Source organism: Lagopus leucura, unplaced genomic scaffold (assembly GCF_019238085.1).
Source record: "Lagopus leucura isolate 7727_CA_CO unplaced genomic scaffold, USGS_WTPT01 Super-Scaffold_73, whole genome shotgun sequence".
Taxonomy (NCBI): domain Eukaryota; kingdom Metazoa; phylum Chordata; class Aves; order Galliformes; family Phasianidae; genus Lagopus; species Lagopus leucura.
Window position 1 is genome coordinate 23,813,491 of NW_024962252.1, and position 18,553 is coordinate 23,832,043.

Consider the following 18,553-nt stretch of genomic DNA (forward strand, 5'->3'; position numbering starts at 1 on the left):
GGAGAATACTAAGCTCTTGCTTATTTTATGTATTTTTGTACTAGTTAAAGAGCTTCTCTGTTTTGCTTACTGCTATATCAGTAATTTAGTAGGTGTTTCTGAATAGAAATGCAGTTTTCTCTTATTTCTTGACTTTTGGCAAGAATGGCAACCATTTTAAGTTATGATTTTTATGAGCCATTTAAAGGAGGGAATGGAATTTCTTCAGTGGTAAGTAGTAATAACGTACTCTTTTTAGTACATTTAGTTCCAATAGTATATTATGAATCTGTGTGTTTCATTTTGCTTCATTTTTTTTTTTTTATAATTTATTTTAACAAGAAGCCCTCTTTGAAGGCAGAAATAATAATTATTTCTGTGTCTTGTCTGGTAAGTGTTTTTTTTGGTTGGTTGTTTTTTTCTTAAAGCAGATTGCATATATGTAATTAGGGTGGATTTGAAAATTAAATGTCTTCTGTTTGAATTTTTGGGTGTGTCATAGGAATCCATATGTACAAATCCACACTGCCTGCAAAGCAAGATATCTCTTGCCTTCTGAAGAAGCTTTGTAGCCAGCAAATGTATGTGAGAATTTGGTGCAAAGACTCAATAAAAATGATACTGATTGGTCAAATTGTATGTAGAACCTACCAACGTGATCATGTCACTCGCTTAGTGATGTGACCACCTTTGTTGGTTTGTTGTAGTTGAAAGAAAGTTGTGTAAGAAATTTCAGGCTCCTAGATTTGTTCTCTGTGCTAATCAAATTTCATTTAGATGTGTACTTTTAATAGTTGTATGCCTATGTGTCATACCTAGATAGGGATTTTTGTCCTGTATGATGTTAATTTGTAGACACCTTGGCTCAAATTACTGTGGTTTTGTCCTCAGATTTTTTACAGCTGCTATCATATTGTCTCAGACATGACTTTAATAAGCTCAATTGAATATCCAGATTAAATGATTCACAGACAGCATTCTGGATATTTTCATGCTTTGCCCGTGAAAGTAAACCTGAAATCATACAGTGTTACAACTTGGCAAATTTCTCTCAAAGGTGGAAGAAGGGAGGGATTGGTTAAGAAGGGCTCAGAGAATTTAGTAATTTTTTGAGGTCAGTGAAGCCTTATCTGCCACAGTATTTCCTGCTGCTTACAGGTGGTGCTAGCCATTTGTCTTGTGAAATCCAGGAATGGCTGGTAGACTAATCATATTGATACCTGAAACTGCTGCTTTCTCTCTACTGTGTAGTTGTCTGAGACTTTGAAATGATGAGAAAGTACAGAATGGTCTGAGCAAATTAACTTAGCAGTGTAAATCCTTTCTTGAACAAGATTAGATATAAATCTATTAAAAAAAAAAAAAAGTACTAGACACTTTTCTACCCGTGTGAATTTTCTTTTTATCTGTGTGGGCATGCCTTTCTGAAATCAAATCTCTTCATTGGTTTGAGTCAAACGTACAATTTAATCATTTAAACTTAAATCCTCAGGACTTATTTTAACTGATATCACTTAACATTTTACTGGAGTCTAAGAGGCTTGTGTTCAGGCATCTTCTGGATTAGAGACGTACTACAGGATACATTGAAGTCATGGTGACTTTTATGTGTGTGCGTTTCCTTCTCCTTTTAAATCTCAGGAGAGTGAGGTGCAGAGTGTATTACTGCATACTGAACTCATGCAGTGTACAGGCTCTGCAGTGGCTTCGCACTATTTTTTAAGTAAAAAATAAAATTAAAATAGTCATTCCAGCCTTACGCATTGGCATGAGGAAAGGATTATTTCCTTCAGTGTTGTGCTCCTGATAGTGTAAAATTAATAAGAGGAAGGTGACATCTGTGTACAAGTTGGAAGGTACATCTGCACTTTCCTCATTTTTTAAAGGACCTGTGACACTTATGTGTTGGCATGGTTGAAAATGGGTAGTCTCTGCCTGCCTTCTTTTTTTCTTCTCAATACTTTATTTCATAGATATTTACAGGTTCAAAAGTATTAGTAGTTTCTTTTAGAAATATACTGGCTGATTCCTCTCAAAGAAGTGTTGTTTGTTAGGACAGCAGACTCAGCTTTTTATTCTTTACTGAGTGTGCTGGACTTCTCCTAGCTCCACCCATTTTTATTATTCATCCACAGTTTGCAAATATGTCTACAAGGGGTTTGCTGCACATTAATGAAGCTTACGTTAAGTGTTTGGCATTTGGATAAAAATCAATTAGGGACCTGATTTCATCTGTGCAGTGCATTTTGAGTTATGTCACTTAGTGAAACACGCATAACACAAAGCACCAAAAAAAGTTTGCTTCACAGAAGATCATGTGAATATATCTATTCTGTGTGAATTGTCCCAACAATCCAAATAATTGTTGATTTGTAGCATATCTAACGCTATCACTTGTGTAAGTGTGGGAGGGCATCTTCACCATGGCAGGTAGGTGCAGTGCTTTTCACAGCTTGCATGAAGAAACTGTCGTCTTTCCGGCTAAATAAGGATTGTTGTTATTTCTTGTAATGTGTTTATCCAGACATGAAATGAATAAGTAGTATGTCTCGTAATTTTTTTTTTTAAATAAAACAATAAAGCATAAAACAATGCTAAAGAAAAAAAGAAGAAAAGATGATAAATTATGGGAGGGACTACCATGGCCCACCTCTTCCTGCTTCAGATTCTTAGAAAGATAACTAAGGCTAACAAAAGTATCTTCTGTTTGCAGAGCCAATGGAACAAAGCTGCAAATGACTGCGTATGGCACTTTTTCTCCATTTGAATACTTTAATAGAACAAAAGTAACAGTAATTAATTCAAAGGAAATTGATCTAGTCTTCCTGTTTACTAATACCTTGTAATAATCTTCATTAGAATGCATCTGTAAACTTTAAATCAACATATCCCCTAATTGTCTAATAAACATGTTAACAACCTAACATCTATTTAAAGATCATAATTACTGTAATTTTTTTCCACATACAGCCATTTTTTCACAGCCTTATGTGATTAATTTGCTCTTAACAAAGAATCATGTGTGTGTTATGCATTAGAATGGATATTATAAAATAAATTACTGTTTATTTTCTGTGTTTGAATCAACTTTGGCTTGGTTGGCAAAGACTATCACAGTTAATAAGGCTTTTTTATTTTAATATATTTGGTTTATGCTTATATGTCAATTTTTTTATAGGGAACAAATGGCCAAAGAAATGTCAGAAATGTTGTCTAGGTAGGTGAGAAGAAAATATTGAATGAATAAATCATCTAATGGAATGAAATCATATGTGAAATGTGTTAAAAAATAATGAATATGTTTTTAGGTGTTACGCAGATAAGTAAACAAGTTGTTTCAGATAAGTTTCCTTTATCAACACCTTTTTTATTAACAATCCTGATCTTTCAGAAATTTTTAGATGCTAATTTACTTGATTATATAAATAACAATTATAAAAAAGTTTCAGTACCCTTGTATTTTGTATAATTTTGAAAGGTTCATTCAGATCTCTTATCACTGCTCTTATGATAATAATAAAATACTAGGCTCTGCATCTTCAAAAGAAGAATTTCTGCAAATTGTTAAATTAAATTACTTAAAGTTAATATAACTTAATTTAATTGAAAATATTCCACCTATATTTTAATTCAAATAAAACCAGATGAGAAAATTGTGTTGTTGAAAGTATATTAAAACTCTCCTAAGACATGTAAACAAAATCTTCTGAGATTTCTTGGATGATAGTACAAGGGTTTATGTACAATGCAGGAGTAAGGGAAGGATGTAGGTTTAGATTTAAATACAATTGTACTGCAACAGTCTAACAGTTGCAAGTGTTAGAATGGTTTTAATGACCTCTGTATTAGAGGGCAATTAAGTGTTTGATGGATTGTGGGGATAAAAACAATATCTTCTGACATTACTTGTCTGATGTCTTACATCAGAAATAAAAATATTTGGAGTTGTAAACCAAAGCAGAATGCTGTGTATGCATAGTCTGAAGATAAGATTGACTAGGCATAGAATCATAGAATGGCCTGGGCTGAAAAGGACCATAATGATCATCTAGTTTCAACCCTTCTGCCATGCGCAGGGTCGCCAACCACTATGACTAGTGGTTTACACAATGTGTAGCCATAATGTTGATAACTGTGAAAGCAGCTGTCATCTAAATTAATTTCTTGTGGTGTTCTTTTATGAATGGGTGTAAACAGTGCTGCAGTTAATAGTTAGACTACAAATTTAGAGGGAGAGATTGTATTGCATGTATGGACGCAGTTCCAGTGATGATGGCCAAACCTTAATATGCAAAACAATCTCAAAACTTTGACCAGATCAGAGGCATTGTGTTATGGTTGAATTAAAATTGCAGTGCTTTCTGCATGTTTATTTGGGTTAATGGTGTTTTTCTGTTTTTGTTTTTTTTTTTCTATTCATGTACTCAAAACTTTTGACTTGAGATTCTATGATGAAATCTACAAATGCTGTTTATAATACGTAATGTCAGATTGAGCGGTGAAGAGTGACTGTCAAGCATGATTTTCCTCTTACTGACAGACTGTTACATGTAAAGTCATGCAGAAAACCACACTGATCTGCAGAGTGCAGGGTAGTACTGTAATGGGGAAGCTAAGCCACTCAATTGGATTAGCATTCTTAAAGATTGCTGCTTTAACCAGAGATCTTATGGCCTCATTCTGCTGCTCTAAATTGTGTTGCAAACACTTAGAGTGGTGGGTAGTGTTGCTAAAAAAGGAAAATCCTCAGGATTTGTCAAATCCTTTGTTCATCAAGGTTAGACGCCAGGTAGCGGAAATGGCATTTAGTAGCAATGCTTTAATGTTTTGGCCTACTGGCCATAACAAAATATTAAAAAACATATTTTTGAAAGGAATTGTCTGCTTAATGATTTTTTTTATATTAATCATGAATGGTGCTGAGAATGAGGAAGTGTTATTGCCCCTTATCTCTGTACTGATAAAAAGACGAGGTAGTCAGTCAAACTTCTTGTGTAAACTGGGAGCTGCATGTTAACTCAGATTAATAGTGTGAGCAGGCATAATGAAACTGATGCTGCAATGAACACGAAGATTCTGTAGTTTTAATTACGTTTCAAGAGATGGTTCAGTTGCTATTAAGAAGAACATATGGCTAAACAGATGTTTTATTCTATAAAACTTAAATGCAATTTATTTTTCAGAACTGCTGTATCTATACAGAGAAAACTTCCATAGACAATATATTTATATCCTCTTCACTAAAAAGGAAAAATACAGCATAAATATATAGCACATGACCAATGTGGTTTCTCATGAGAGGCCTTTAGATTTTACAGAGAAATAAACTTGAAATAATATTCATTGGTTTGTAAATGCTATAATAATAAAATAGCTCCACAAAGATACTGTGTCACCAACAGAATTTTACTAAAGAGATGTAGCTTCCACTGTTTCTTGTAAACTTGTAACTTAAAATGTTGCAACAGGGGTTTTGCTGCTCCATTAAAGATTTAATAATGTGTTCTGAATGAGTATTCTCAGAGCCTGAAAGGGAATTGCCTAATATTATTATTCATGGGCATTGGTAGAGGTTGGTAAAATCACGTTAAACACCAAGGAATTCAACAGCAGACACAAGTGTTCTGATCTTCACTGAGAGCTGTAGTGTTTCCATCTTGGTTTGTATTGTTATAATCCACAGGGCTGTTCCTACAGGAGTGTCGTTCTGCTCCTTACCTATCTCATTTTTAAGATAAAATGGTATGGCCTATTTCAGGTTTATTTTTCTATGCATGTAACGTTTGTTCGTTCAATGGACGGTTTATTCATACTGCTAAGAAGTTGGAAATTTTAGTAATGGTTTCTCACATGCTGTTGACTTCCTTGTGCAGTACTGACATGACAGATACCGTTTGCCTTTGAAACACAGTTTCTGGTTGGGCCTTTTAATACTGGTCAGCGTTTCTTCAAAGAGGGGTTTTTATTCTTCAATGTCTCTGCAAATAATGTTGTTTTTTTTCTCCCTCTGCAGTCTAGCTATTGCTGTTCGTGGATAGTTGCAATAAAATAAGTATAGAATTAAATTGATTTCTCAAATTAAACTTCTGTCAGAAGCATGGAATATTTTTCTGGTTTTTGAACAAAGGTTTATACTTCAAGTCTTAAACAGCAGCACAAATGCCTTTTATGCCTTCTTGTCTACTTCAGAAAGTAGATAAGGAATTTTTCCTTCCTTGTCTGTTTTTATAATGGAACTGAAAATGCATATGGCTAATGTGTGTCTGTGTTCTGCATCTTGACCTAGTACCAAGGAACATGAGCGAGGATGTACATACATACAGATGCATAGAATGTGTCTTCTTATGCATAAACACTAGATATTATGGCCATTTCTCTTGATTTCTGGGCAGCTGACCAGATTATTCTTACAGAAAGATTTTGTACATAAAAAATGCTTCCTCCTTTTTCTTAATACTTCAAGCATCATGAAAGTACTTTCTTAATTTCCTTCTGAATCAGTCCTGCTACTGCAAGAATGCAGCAGTGTTGCTCATAGGATCTGTTCCTACTGTTGTAGCAATTCCTATTCTATACTTACCTGTCCCTTAAATAATACATTTATACTTAAACATACTTGCTTGTTTTTTAACTTATTTTTTTCATTATTGTAGAGGTCCTGCAGTTCAAGCTACAAAAGCTGCTGCTGGTGCTAAGAAGCATGATCTGAGTAAATGGAAATATGCAGAGCTTCGTGATACCATCAACACATCTTGTGGTAGGTTTTTTCATTTGAGAGAAAAAGAAGTCAGATTGTAGTTGTATGAAAGGTGTTACATCCAATAATAAAGATAAAAACTTGGTCATGAAGGTATGTAGGTTTGAATTAATGTCAAGTTAATTTCAAAATATTTTGTTTCTGTAAAGAGATTTGGCTTGCTGCTCTCTATACTGTGGAAACATAAATTGCTTTGTTACCCTTTTTACTGATTTTATGTTTAGTATATTAAGCTGTTTGGGCCATAAAATCTGTCATATTTTCTTATAATTTCTCTTTTATGTAATTCAGAAAAGGGAATATTTACTAGGCTTTATCTAGAATTTGTGGGTTCTAACAACTTTTTTATGTTTTCTTTCTGTTAGCAAAAAGAATGTATAAAGCACAGTTTAAAATACTTTTAGCAAAAAAAATGTATAAAGCACTGTTTAAAATACTTTTTGCCCTGAATGTTCAAATTATTCTTTGTTTTTGAAAAGGTGCAACAATTTGTGAAGCCCGTGATTGTAACATTAATTACCTTTTCTCCGATTTTATGAAGATAGAAACAGATATGAGCTATTTCTTTATTAAATTTTAAAGTTTTTCTTACTTCTGATAGGAAGTGTTGGTTAATTTCTGAGATTTAAGATGACTGAGAATTAATCCCTGGATGTAGAAAGAAATCCATCCTCTATATTTGTATTTGAACTCGCAAAGTTAGCTCCAAATTTTGTGTCTCTGTATTTAACATATGCAGAATTGCAATAATGTGTTTCAACTGAATAGCAGGTTCAGTAATGTAACCTGTAAAGTAAAGTAACGTGGTGCTAGTGTATATTTATCTTTAATGAATGCAGTCCAGATCCTCTTAGATGACTAATGAAGAACTCTTGTGATCGTTCGGTCTTTAGTATAATGAAATTCAATAAAATTAAAATATCATTAATAAAGTAGGCAAAGAATTCAGGTGTCAAAGCAGAAGAGACTTCTACATCTAATCTAAAAAGATATTTTTTTCAATTTCAGAAATGAATTTCAAAAATTTTTTTTTTTTTTTTTTTTTTTTTTTTTTGCCTCTCTACTGCTTTTTTGCACTAATGTTAACAGGCAAATTCAGTAAATGAAAAATCACAACAGCAGCATTTCACTGCTACAAATCTCACAGTAAAACAGCTACTTTGAGCACTGCCATATCTCTAAAGACAAAAGGATACGTAGCACTGCAAGGGACTTTCTAGGCCATAAGATTAGGTCCCTGTTCCTGTAAAGAACAAGGTATATATGTTTAATACCATATCATTAATTAAAAGCTCTCCAAGAAAGTATTTTAAGAAATTATCCTTAGTTGTGGAAAGTGTAGCTTTTAGCCATGTTTATAGTTAGAGCTCACCAAATTTCAGTTTCTTGCTATTATAATACCGTAATGCTATAGCCGGATCTAAAAATTGAGGTACCAATCAATACAGAAAAGCATTTCATAAATCATTTCTCTGATTTTTTTCTTACTCCTCTCTTCCTTTCTTGCTTCTGAAACAGATATTGAACTACTGGCGGCTTGCAGAGAAGAGTTTCACAGAAGGCTAAAGGTATATCATGCTTGGAAATCCAAGAACAAGAAACGCAATGCAGAAACAGAACAGCGTGCTCCCAAATCAGTCACAGACTATGGTGAGAAGAGATAATTTTGTGTTTATAATAATTTTTGAGAAAGCATTCCAGAGGAAATGTTTCTAGGATAATTTTCTTTTGTTATGTTGAAGGAGATGTTTTCCAGGAGTATTTTCATATTGAATTAGGGTGAATATTTTGAAAAGTTTGAAACTGGCAAATACTTTGCAGAAGATGGAATACTTTCTGAAAATGAAAATACATATGTACTCAATAACAACTCGCATTTGTTAAAAATCAAAGACAATTCTTGATTTGGTAGTGCATTTACTGGCATTTTTGTGAAACATTCATTGCTGTGCTGTGCAAGACTAAAGGTAGATTTTCCATTTATGAAGCTCCAGTTTGCATTTTGAGATTTTTGAGACTTTGTTTTGAAGATTGTTTTCACTAATTCTGACCTTTGTAGATAAAATACTGTTTTCAGTGAGAGTACTGTTAGGTATAATTCTGAACTATCTTTAAGGGTAGATTAGAGATTCTAAACACTGTCCTGTGTGTCATAAGTAGTCCAATAGTCTGGGTAGTTTACTGGGGCTAGGAAAAAATAAAACAAGATAGAAAGGAATCTTGTTCTATGTAATGGTACTATTACATTTAGGATCCAGACAAAACAAAACACCGTGGTGGTTTCTCATGCTTTTATCATTTCTTAAGATGTGAATAGGCACTTAGGGAAATTTTTAGAAGGAGCAAATTATTTCCTCATCTAAGTTGTTCTAAACCTTACATATTTAAAATTACATTTTCCTTTCATGAATTCTATAAATACTGCATTTTTTGATTATAGGTTGACAAATATTGCATGGCTTCTGCTTTTATATTACACTGTTGTTTTCCTTTTTTCATAGATAGGTGCTTATTTGCCAAAGCAAAGTGCTAATGAAAGTCAGTGACTGGTTTTTAAATTCGGTGAGAATGTGTAGCATTTAACATGTGTGTAACTGCCAAATCTGGAAATTAGGTGTCCAGTTTCTGGAGTGATTTAAATTGGGTAGTAGTGATTTGGTTTTGTTTTTCCAACAATCCTCTGTTATAATAGGAACCTAAGAAATGGACAGAAATACAACAAATTGATAGAATAATTCAGCCAGGTCTTTCTTCCCGTCCTTTGATCTTGGCTTCAGTGGGAGTAGAAGAGGAAATAGCAGATGAGGAGATGATGTTTTTTGAGTCTCATTAGCCCTGGTACAGAGCTTGGTCTTGGAACATGGGGAATGTAGATCCCAGGTACACTCTTTATTCCCAGTTCAGTCATTATACAATAATATTTCCTTTCTTTTGATTCATTTTGTAAGTTAGGCATTACTTGAGTATTTCCTGAGAGTCTGGGCTTTTCAGAGAACTTTGATTCCCTGGAGAGAGAAGAGGGGAGATCTGAACTTCTGGAAAAGACCATATCAAAGGCTGGGTTCTTGTAGTAATACTGCTGTAAGTGCTTATGAAAGCTAATGAATAAAACATTATGAAAAGGCATTTCCAGTACGTATATGAGGTTGCAAGTTGCTTTGAATTTCAACTCGGGAAATTTGTTTGGAACAGAATGGGTAGTAAGTATTCTTCTGTTATGTTGTTAATGGGAAATTTTAAAGAGCAGAAAATCTTAGGACTTCCGCAAATAAAGTTTGGGATATTTATATTCTCATCACATCTCATCCCAGAAGTCTGGGAATTAATTTTTTTTTATTTTTTTTTAATTTTTATTTTTTTATTTTTTGTAACAGAAATACGAAAAATTGCAAGTACTGTGTTAATTCTGAGGGCATTTGTTGCAGTCTACATTGATGTATTCATACAATATGGCAAAGTAATCAATTTCTAAATTAAATCTTGATGAAACTAGAAGCAATTAGGTATCTATGAAACTTGAACAAAGGAGACGTTATTTATGTCAGTAAGCAGAAAATAAATAGAAATAGCTCAATGTATACCTTTTTAGTTAGAATTTCTGTTTATCTAATATCATCATTGGTGAAAAATAAGGCAATGAAACTGTAACTTAAAAAGGTCAGCACTGCGGCATTTTGTTCAACATGTAATATTTGTTTACAGATTTTGCACCATTTTTGAACAACTCAAGTAAGTGGGGAGGTGGTTACGTAAGCTAACTTTAAAGATTAGGAACACTCAAGAGCTCTGTACTAACATTGTTTAATCCAGTGTTTTGCTACACATCTGCGTGGAATTTAACTGTTCAAGTAAAATGCTATTTAACTATTTTGCAATTATATTCAACTGTTGGTTATTATGTGGTATTGTAATAACTTACTAATGTACTTTGCTGTTTATTTTATGAGATCCTTTCCCATTTCAACTATGATAAGAAGGGAGAGTGATGTACGCTACTTGAGGAGATAACAATTTTTTTTTCCAAAAGAAGTGAATTTTTTTTTAAATAGCATTTTTTACTGTCTGCATTTTTTTTTTTTTTTTTTTTGGTAGCAAAACTCTGGAATCAAATTAATTATAACAGCTGTTTTCCTTGCACACTAACTGTCAGGTGGTGGTTTTGTTTGAGTAAAGAACTACTTTCCATAGTGCTGAAAGTTAGTCTTTACTGGCTGTTTAGCATTTCCAGCTTCTAGATTTCCTCTTGAATTTAAGTATGCAAAGGGTTAGAAATAAGTCTTAGCAACTACTGTTACGTTACAAAAAGTGTTTGACAATACTAAAGCACTGATCTTTAGTATGATGTTCAAATGATATTGTTAGATGTTCAGGCAGTTTGCTATGTACTATAGCCTCTATCCCCATATAAAACACGTGCTTTTTCAGTTTTAATATATAAATATAGCATTATTCTATTAAATATATTTTTGTACTCTTGTTTATGTAGGCATGGGCAAAAAAATTGGGGACATAGTTTGTATAATACATTTCTGTTCAAAATTCCACTCTTCGCATTTAGAAATACTCAGATTCAAGCAAAAGTAATATAATTAATTTTGAGGTACACTTGTAGTCTTGTCAGTCCTGTACTTAACGTTGAATGAATAACGTTTTGCAGGAGCAGTTATTGAAGGAAATAATCTTATTTATAAAAGCATCTACTATTTAAAACCGATTTATATTGTATACATAACATTAAAAAGGTTGATCCATTGGTACATTAATGTAGAGTATTTGCTTTTGTTCAAAAGAAAGTTTTTCTCCTGAGTCTGAAATATAAGTGTGTGTGACTCCAAAAACACACATGACAAATGTTTATTGAGAACCTATTCCCTGGAGAAGTTCAGTCAGTTGACTTTAATGGACAGATATAACCAGTTCCTTTGAAAAAGAAAGCATCTGGAGTTCAGTATGCAGCAGTCTAGGCAGTTGTTTTTGAGGAATATTTAGCATAATAAGTGGTTATTTATCAAATTCTATTAACAAATTAGTGATTTCTAACAGTGTTATGCACCCTTGTTTGTCAAAAGTCTTTGAGTGGTGCTTTGTGTTCTTGTAACTGAAAATGCTGTTTTGCACAGTGACCTTATTTAACAAAGAAATAGACTGATCTGGAGCAGCTACTGATTTATGTTTCTCGTTGGTAAGAAATTTTACATAGAAATTTATACTTTCAATACTAATTTAAAGCAGAATATGGTATTTTATTTACTTTTGTCTAAAATTACCTGAGGCCACAGATCAATTGTTTTACATGTAGGTATAATAGTTAAAGTGAACCTTTCTTCACTAGTGCTGTAGTCAGAGTAGTTGGAAGAATGCACGTTATATGAGATGGCAAGGCTTTAGGTTTGATGAGACTTGTATTCGGAGAGACTTTCCCGTTTTTGTTTTGTTTTGTTTTGCTAACTAATTTAGCAAGTCATTAATGTTTGTTTGATTATTCTTGCTTATTTTTTGCTTTTGTTTTGTGTAATAGCTCAACAGAACCCAACAGCTCAGCTACCAATGAGGCAGCAGGAGATTGAAATAAATAGACAACAGCGTTACTTCCGCATTCCCTTCATCCGTCCCATGGACCAATATAAAGATCCCCAAAACAAGAAGAAGGGTTGGTGGTATGCACATTTTGATGGGCCGTGGATTGCTCGACAGATGGAACTTCATCCTGACAAGGCACCCATTCTCCTTGTAGCTGGTTGGTATCAAAAGCAGAGTTCAGTTGGGAAGGTTCAGAGCTGTCAACTTATTTTAGAAAAAAAGTCAGATCATGAAAGTTTTCCTAGTTGCAACCTCATCAGCAGTTCATGTCTGGGCAGAATTTGAAGATCTGTGACTTCTGTTGATGGTGGCCAAATGTCATGGAATATTATTTAGGTGGTAGCTGGTGCTTTTACAATGTTTATGTTGCCTGCTATGAAAGATTCGGATTTTAATCTTAAATATGTGAAACAAAAGCTAGATGTGGCAATGGATGGTTAATTGTAGAACTGTTGGAAGTGACCTTAAAGACCATCCAGTTCTTAGGGCTTCATCCAACCTGGCCTTCATCTCCTCTAGGGATGGGGCATCCATGGCTTCTCTTAAGCAACCTATTCCAGTGCCCTCATAGTGAACATATTTTTCCTTTTATCTGATCAAAATCTACCCTCCTCTGGTTTAAATCCATTAACCCTTGTCCTATTGCTATATTCCCTGACAAAGAGTCTCTCTCCACCTTTCCTGTAGGTCCCTTTAGGTACTGGAAGGCTGCTATAGGTTTCCCCACGGCCTTCTCCTGGCTGAACCAACCCAAAGTATCATCCTATCTTCATAGGAGAAGTGCTTCAGCCCTCTGGTCATCCTCACAGCTTTCATCTGGACCTGCTCTAGAAGGTCCATGTCTTTCTTATAGTGGGGCCCCAGTGCTGGATGCAGTACTCAAGGTGGAGCCTTATAAGAGCATAGAAGCAAGGGAGAATCACCTCCTTGAAGTTTCCAGTTACGCTTTTTTAATGCAGCCTGTGATACTGTTGGCTTTCTTGCATCTTCTTTTTCTGGTGGATAATACAAAGGGCAAAAAATGTTGGTTTACAGTTCAGTGTTTTGAGTTCTTGTCTTTGACTTCAGAACTGATGAGAAGGCCATAATCCATTTGTTTAGTTTTACAAAGTGATGCTTTAGTAGCAACCAAACTTCCTTGGTTTTCTACTAATTATTTTTAATATAATTATAATTATACCAGCTTTTGTCTGTTCAGTTTCAAAGCCATTATCTAAAAGTAGCAGTGCTGTCATGAATACCACATTCAATGGATCACCTATGAAAAATAAGATCAAAATACAGCTGGTGAACTGCACTCATCACTTCATTGGATTCCATGTGGGCAGTACCATCTGTACTTCCAGTTTGTTTAGCATGGGAGGCTGACAGATTAAGGGTACAGGCAATTCGATCAAGTCTTAAGTTCCAAGTCACTTTACTTTGTTTAAAAACAAAACTATAACAACAGTTGACTGCAAAACCGTGTGTATGTGCAAAACAAATTCATCCTGTAGTGGATTTCAGGAGAGTATATTGAGATGCTGATCTTTCTCGGCATCTTGCTTTTGTTCCTCTTTGCTTGTTTTTTTTTTTAATCACAATTTTGTCAGTTTCAGCATCTGAAAGTAGTTTATTCTGATATTGCTTTTCTGTCCTGTGAGTAGAAATCTGTCTGAAGACTGGTTCCCTTATAAGCTATGAAGTCTATTAACAAACCAGAGCTTGACAGAGGGAATCTAATTAATGAAGATATGAATTTTGCTAATGCGACCTTGGAATGATGTAAAAAATTTCTAAAGATTTTTCTTTCTTCCTCTACGTTTTCAGGTAAGGATGATATGGATATGTGTGAGCTTAATCTTGAAGAGACTGGCTTAACTCGAAAGCGAGGTGCTGAAATTTTGCCGAGACAGTTTGAGGAAATTTGGGAGCGCTGTGGAGGTATTCAGTACCTGCAAAATGCAATTGAAAGCAGACAAGCTCGTCCTACGTATGCTACAGCTATGCTGCAGAACCTGTTGAAATAAATGTTCATTTTGCACAGTAGCATTCATGATGAGAACCCTTGCCCATGATACAAAGGGAAGAGCTCCTCTGTGCAACAGAGGACGTAATGTTCGTTAATCATATTAGAGATGTTTAATATAAAGTGAACAGATTTTATTAATCATGTGGTTTGTTAATTTGTACTCTATTATGTTTAATTTGTGTAGTCAGCTATACTAGGTATGAGGACCCTGAAGAATTTTCAGTCAGTGTAGGTTGTAGCATTATGTTTATACACTGTATTTTTCTTAGCAGTTTCTGTTACAACACTTAACACCTTTAAATGATCTATCAGTAGTTGGGTACATAGTACAAAGAACAGCATTGCAACCATTGTTTTATAAAATTCCCTCTTCAAAATACTAAATAGTGGGATTTAAGTGGTGGACTAGTAAAGAGTATATGCTGTATCTCATAACTGGAATTGTGGGGCCTTAGCTTTGACTTCTGTTCTGAAGAAGTTGGAGTGTACTTTTATATAATCTGAGATATTTTATGTCCTGATTTGAAAAGTGGTTAGTGTCTGTTTTTATTAACTTTTTCTGAAAGTGATGGGAAATCCTTCTATACTTGAGACTCATAACTTCCTACTGTTTCTGTTACTGTTCTGTTACTATTCCTACTGTATTCTTTGTTTTGTTTCTTACTGTTATTCTCTATTTTTTTCTGTGCATTCTGAGAATTCATGTGTGTCAATATTGAGTAATGTTGTACACAAAGAATGTACTGCTTATTACACCTTATACCACATATTTCTGTTTTTTGTTTTTTTTTTTTTTCCTTTAAATACAAATCTCATTTTTTGGACCAAATTTCTGTTCAGAAAATATGTCCATTCTTGGACAACTAACTTATCCATGTAGTGTAATTTAAATATAGCGTGCAAAACTGTCCAAGACTTGTATCTGGAGGCAGATAAGGATAGCATAAGGGAAATCTGGTCAGTTTCTGGATGGTAATGTAACTTAACCGAACACTGAGACCTGTTTATTTTAATTGTAATGAGATGCACAAAGTCTGTACCTTTGGCTAGATATTGTAAAAGTTTGGCCAGTAACATAATGCGTTATCTACATGCTGACGAATTAGCTACAATTTTTAGTATACTAGACTATTGCAGTCATTCAGACACTGATCTTTATCTTGATCTCCTTTGTCAGTGTCCTAGTTTGTAACAGTTGCTTAATTAAGCAGTGAGAGATTCGGTGGATAGGAATTACTAATTTCATTCAGTTTCAAGATGGATCCCGTCTACTGATGTGATTATTTCACCAGGCTGGCCATTATTTCAACAAAGTAGGCGTAGCTATATATTATTTCACTGTTAAGAATTGGAAATATAAATAACTTGTTGTCCCATTACTTATTCAACCTGATACAAAAATGAAATCTTGCTCTACAAATTGACAGCTTGATCACAGTACAAAATAATTTCCTTTCAGTTTACTGTGTTTGAAACCTTTTGAAAAATGTTTATAAACTTTAGTGTATAATTACATAAATAGATAAAAGTCATTAATGACTTCCAAGAGATACATTTTTGTAGCACAGACAGAGAAAGCTCGTGATGCGTGTGTCCTCACTGATCGTAAATTATGCTTGCCTGCCTATGTCTAATTATTATTACAAACGCACTCCTTACTGTAATACATGTGACGGTATTTGAGGAATACATTATCTCTGTATGAATTGGCCACATCAGGGAATTTTAACTTCCATTGCATAATCATTCTGCTTTTTGATCACGTGATTACAAACTGGCAAATGTGTTTTCGTTTTACTGAAAATGCCCTCTAAGCTGAAGCAGTAATTTTTGGCTGGAAGATGATAGGCGAATTGACTAGCAAGTTGTGTGCAGATCTATACAATGTTACATGACTTTCAAGGCACTTCTTATGAAGCATTATTGAATTGGAATGGAGGTTTCAGAACTTCCAGTCTCCAAAAACTTAAAACTGCAAAAGCTTTGACGTTATATTTGACACAAGGAAAAGAAAATCAGTGAATTGATAGGGCTGAGAAGCCCTGTCTTACGTTTATTTCTGTCCGGATTTAAATTCCCGTTCAGGCTCAGATTATATATATAGAGCAGATCTTAACAAGACTGAACACTAAGCAAGGAACCTCAGTACTTAAAGTGTGTGTGTGTGTGCATACACATATATATACTTAAAAGCTTAAGTATATATGTGTGTATATATATATACGTATCTGTAAACATAACTGTGGGGAACTCTAAATAAAATTGTTAACTTAATTTTTCCAGTCTGTTCCTTTTATTATGCCAGTATCTCCTTGACTGAGGCTGTTTCTTGACAGCAAGTTGCCTACAGACTGGTATTGGAAGGAAACTTTATTTTCCTGACTTGAGTGTATGGGAATTTGTGTTAGTTATACAATAAACAAATATTAGGTATTGGACTATAAAATAGTGGAAGAGGAACTGGTGGCTGGATGTTTTCAGTTTAGACGTTCCCCATCTCTGCATTGGTTGAGCAGTGTGCTCGAGAAGATACATTCCATAAATCAGGGTATTCTAGTTTGCGCAGTAGCACACCTCTGTTCATTCTGTATCAAAACAACACAATTTTAGTTTTTGTCAATCTTTTTGTGCAACAAAGTTTTCTTGTTGTTGTTCTTTTTTTTTTTTTTTTTTTCAAATGAGAAATATTCATATTTCATATATTTCATATATTCTATTTCTCCAGCTTTTCTCTGTTGTCTCATCTACTGTGTCAGATTGTGATACTGTTGGATGGTTTGGCACCAGTCTCTGGTCTTAGGGATTGTGCTGTTATCTAATGCCCTTCTGATCTACAGCTCTAGGGAATAGAAAAAAAAGTTGTTTTTGAAGGAAAATGAGGTTCTGTGTGTCTCATTTATATAAACATTTCCTCATCCCTGTCAGTGCAGCTGCCCATTATAGTTGAGGACTTCATGAAACGCTACAGAAAATAAGGAGAGGAAGAGAATCACTGGGCTACATTCCTGACTAAGTACCAGTCTAGAGAGTGCTACTCAAGGATCATAAGGTCATTACATACTTGCCTATTACCCACTGTTGAGATTGGTTTTCTTTTTGTCACTGAAGCCCTTGTTTGGTTTTTTTTTGTTTTTTTTTTCCTGTTGTTTTTTTTTTTCCCCCAAAAAATATTTTTAAAGTATTTAAATGACCTCCTAATACTGTACTGAAAATCTAAAAAATAAAATACATTCCACGTTGAAACCTCACTTGCATGTCTCTTATTTTAAAAAATTTAAGTGGAGTAAGTAAGGGTAAATTATGATCTGAGAAAGATGGAAAGACTTCTGTGCTAAATCCTGTATCCTTGTATTGCAATTGTTTTTCAAACCTTTGTTGCTTTACCACAAGAGCTTTATTGTAATCAGTGCAAATATTGTTTTCTATGGTATTTACCATTTGCATCTGCTTCATTTTCTTAACAGCGACTAGTGGAACTATTTAGGATGTGCTGAGTTTATATGCTGCAAGAGTTTTGGAGTTGAAGAAAAAAGAAGGAAAGGCTTCAAACTTGCCTCTTTCAAGGGCCAAATCAGAGTATTATTTTTCAGTTCAATACAGTTGTAGTAATTCAGGCTTTGAACGTTTTTAGGCATAACTTTGTGTCAATATCTTTATGCTATGGTTGGAACTACAGTTAAAGTACAATTTAACATCACATTTAAAATGATGTGATGCACCTTAGTGTGAGATTAAATACCAGTTCAATCCCAGCAAAATTTTCAAGGAGATGGTTTTATTATAATTTATTGAAATACAAAAGGCTTACATCCAGCAAATATATTTGGTAATTAATAGTTAAGAGTGATAAATACATACATGAATAATGATTATTAAAGTACACAACTTAAAATTACTTATTTTTTAAGCTAATGATAATGGGTATGGGGAGAGATATGCTAAACACATACAAAAATACATTTGTAATGAAAAAAAAAAAGGAAAGAATGCTTCAGCATTCTTAATGCATCTTAACTTATGTGAGCAATTGTAAAAAGCTAACACTGCTGGCATGGGTGATGTCCCATGCAACGTAAGAAGTATTTTTAAAGTGAGCTTTATACTGAAGGTACTGTGTAAAACGGCATTTTAGTGGTTTGTTTTGTTTTAAAGTATTTCCTAGTGAAACAGAGGAAGTAGAAATACAATTTCAGCTGTAGAATCCTAGAATTGTTTCCTTGGTGCAT

The 18,553-nt window shown here is 34.0% G+C and overlaps 1 protein-coding gene across 1 annotated transcript in view; it reads left to right on the forward strand.

The window, feature by feature from the left end:
• MYO6 (myosin VI) overlaps positions 1 to 17,000 on the forward strand; it is a 99,184-nt gene extending 82,184 nt beyond the window's left edge. The window contains exons 29-35 of the mRNA XM_042881120.1: positions 2,693 to 2,722; positions 3,158 to 3,196; positions 6,633 to 6,736; positions 8,255 to 8,386; positions 10,439 to 10,465; positions 12,255 to 12,473; positions 14,126 to 17,000. Of these exons, the coding sequence (XP_042737054.1) occupies positions 2,693 to 2,722; positions 3,158 to 3,196; positions 6,633 to 6,736; positions 8,255 to 8,386; positions 10,439 to 10,465; positions 12,255 to 12,473; positions 14,126 to 14,325 (751 nt within the window). The 3' untranslated portion in view covers positions 14,326 to 17,000. The remainder of the gene's footprint in view (positions 1 to 2,692; positions 2,723 to 3,157; positions 3,197 to 6,632; positions 6,737 to 8,254; positions 8,387 to 10,438; positions 10,466 to 12,254; positions 12,474 to 14,125) is intronic.
• The last annotated feature ends 1,553 nt before the right edge of the window (positions 17,001 to 18,553 follow it).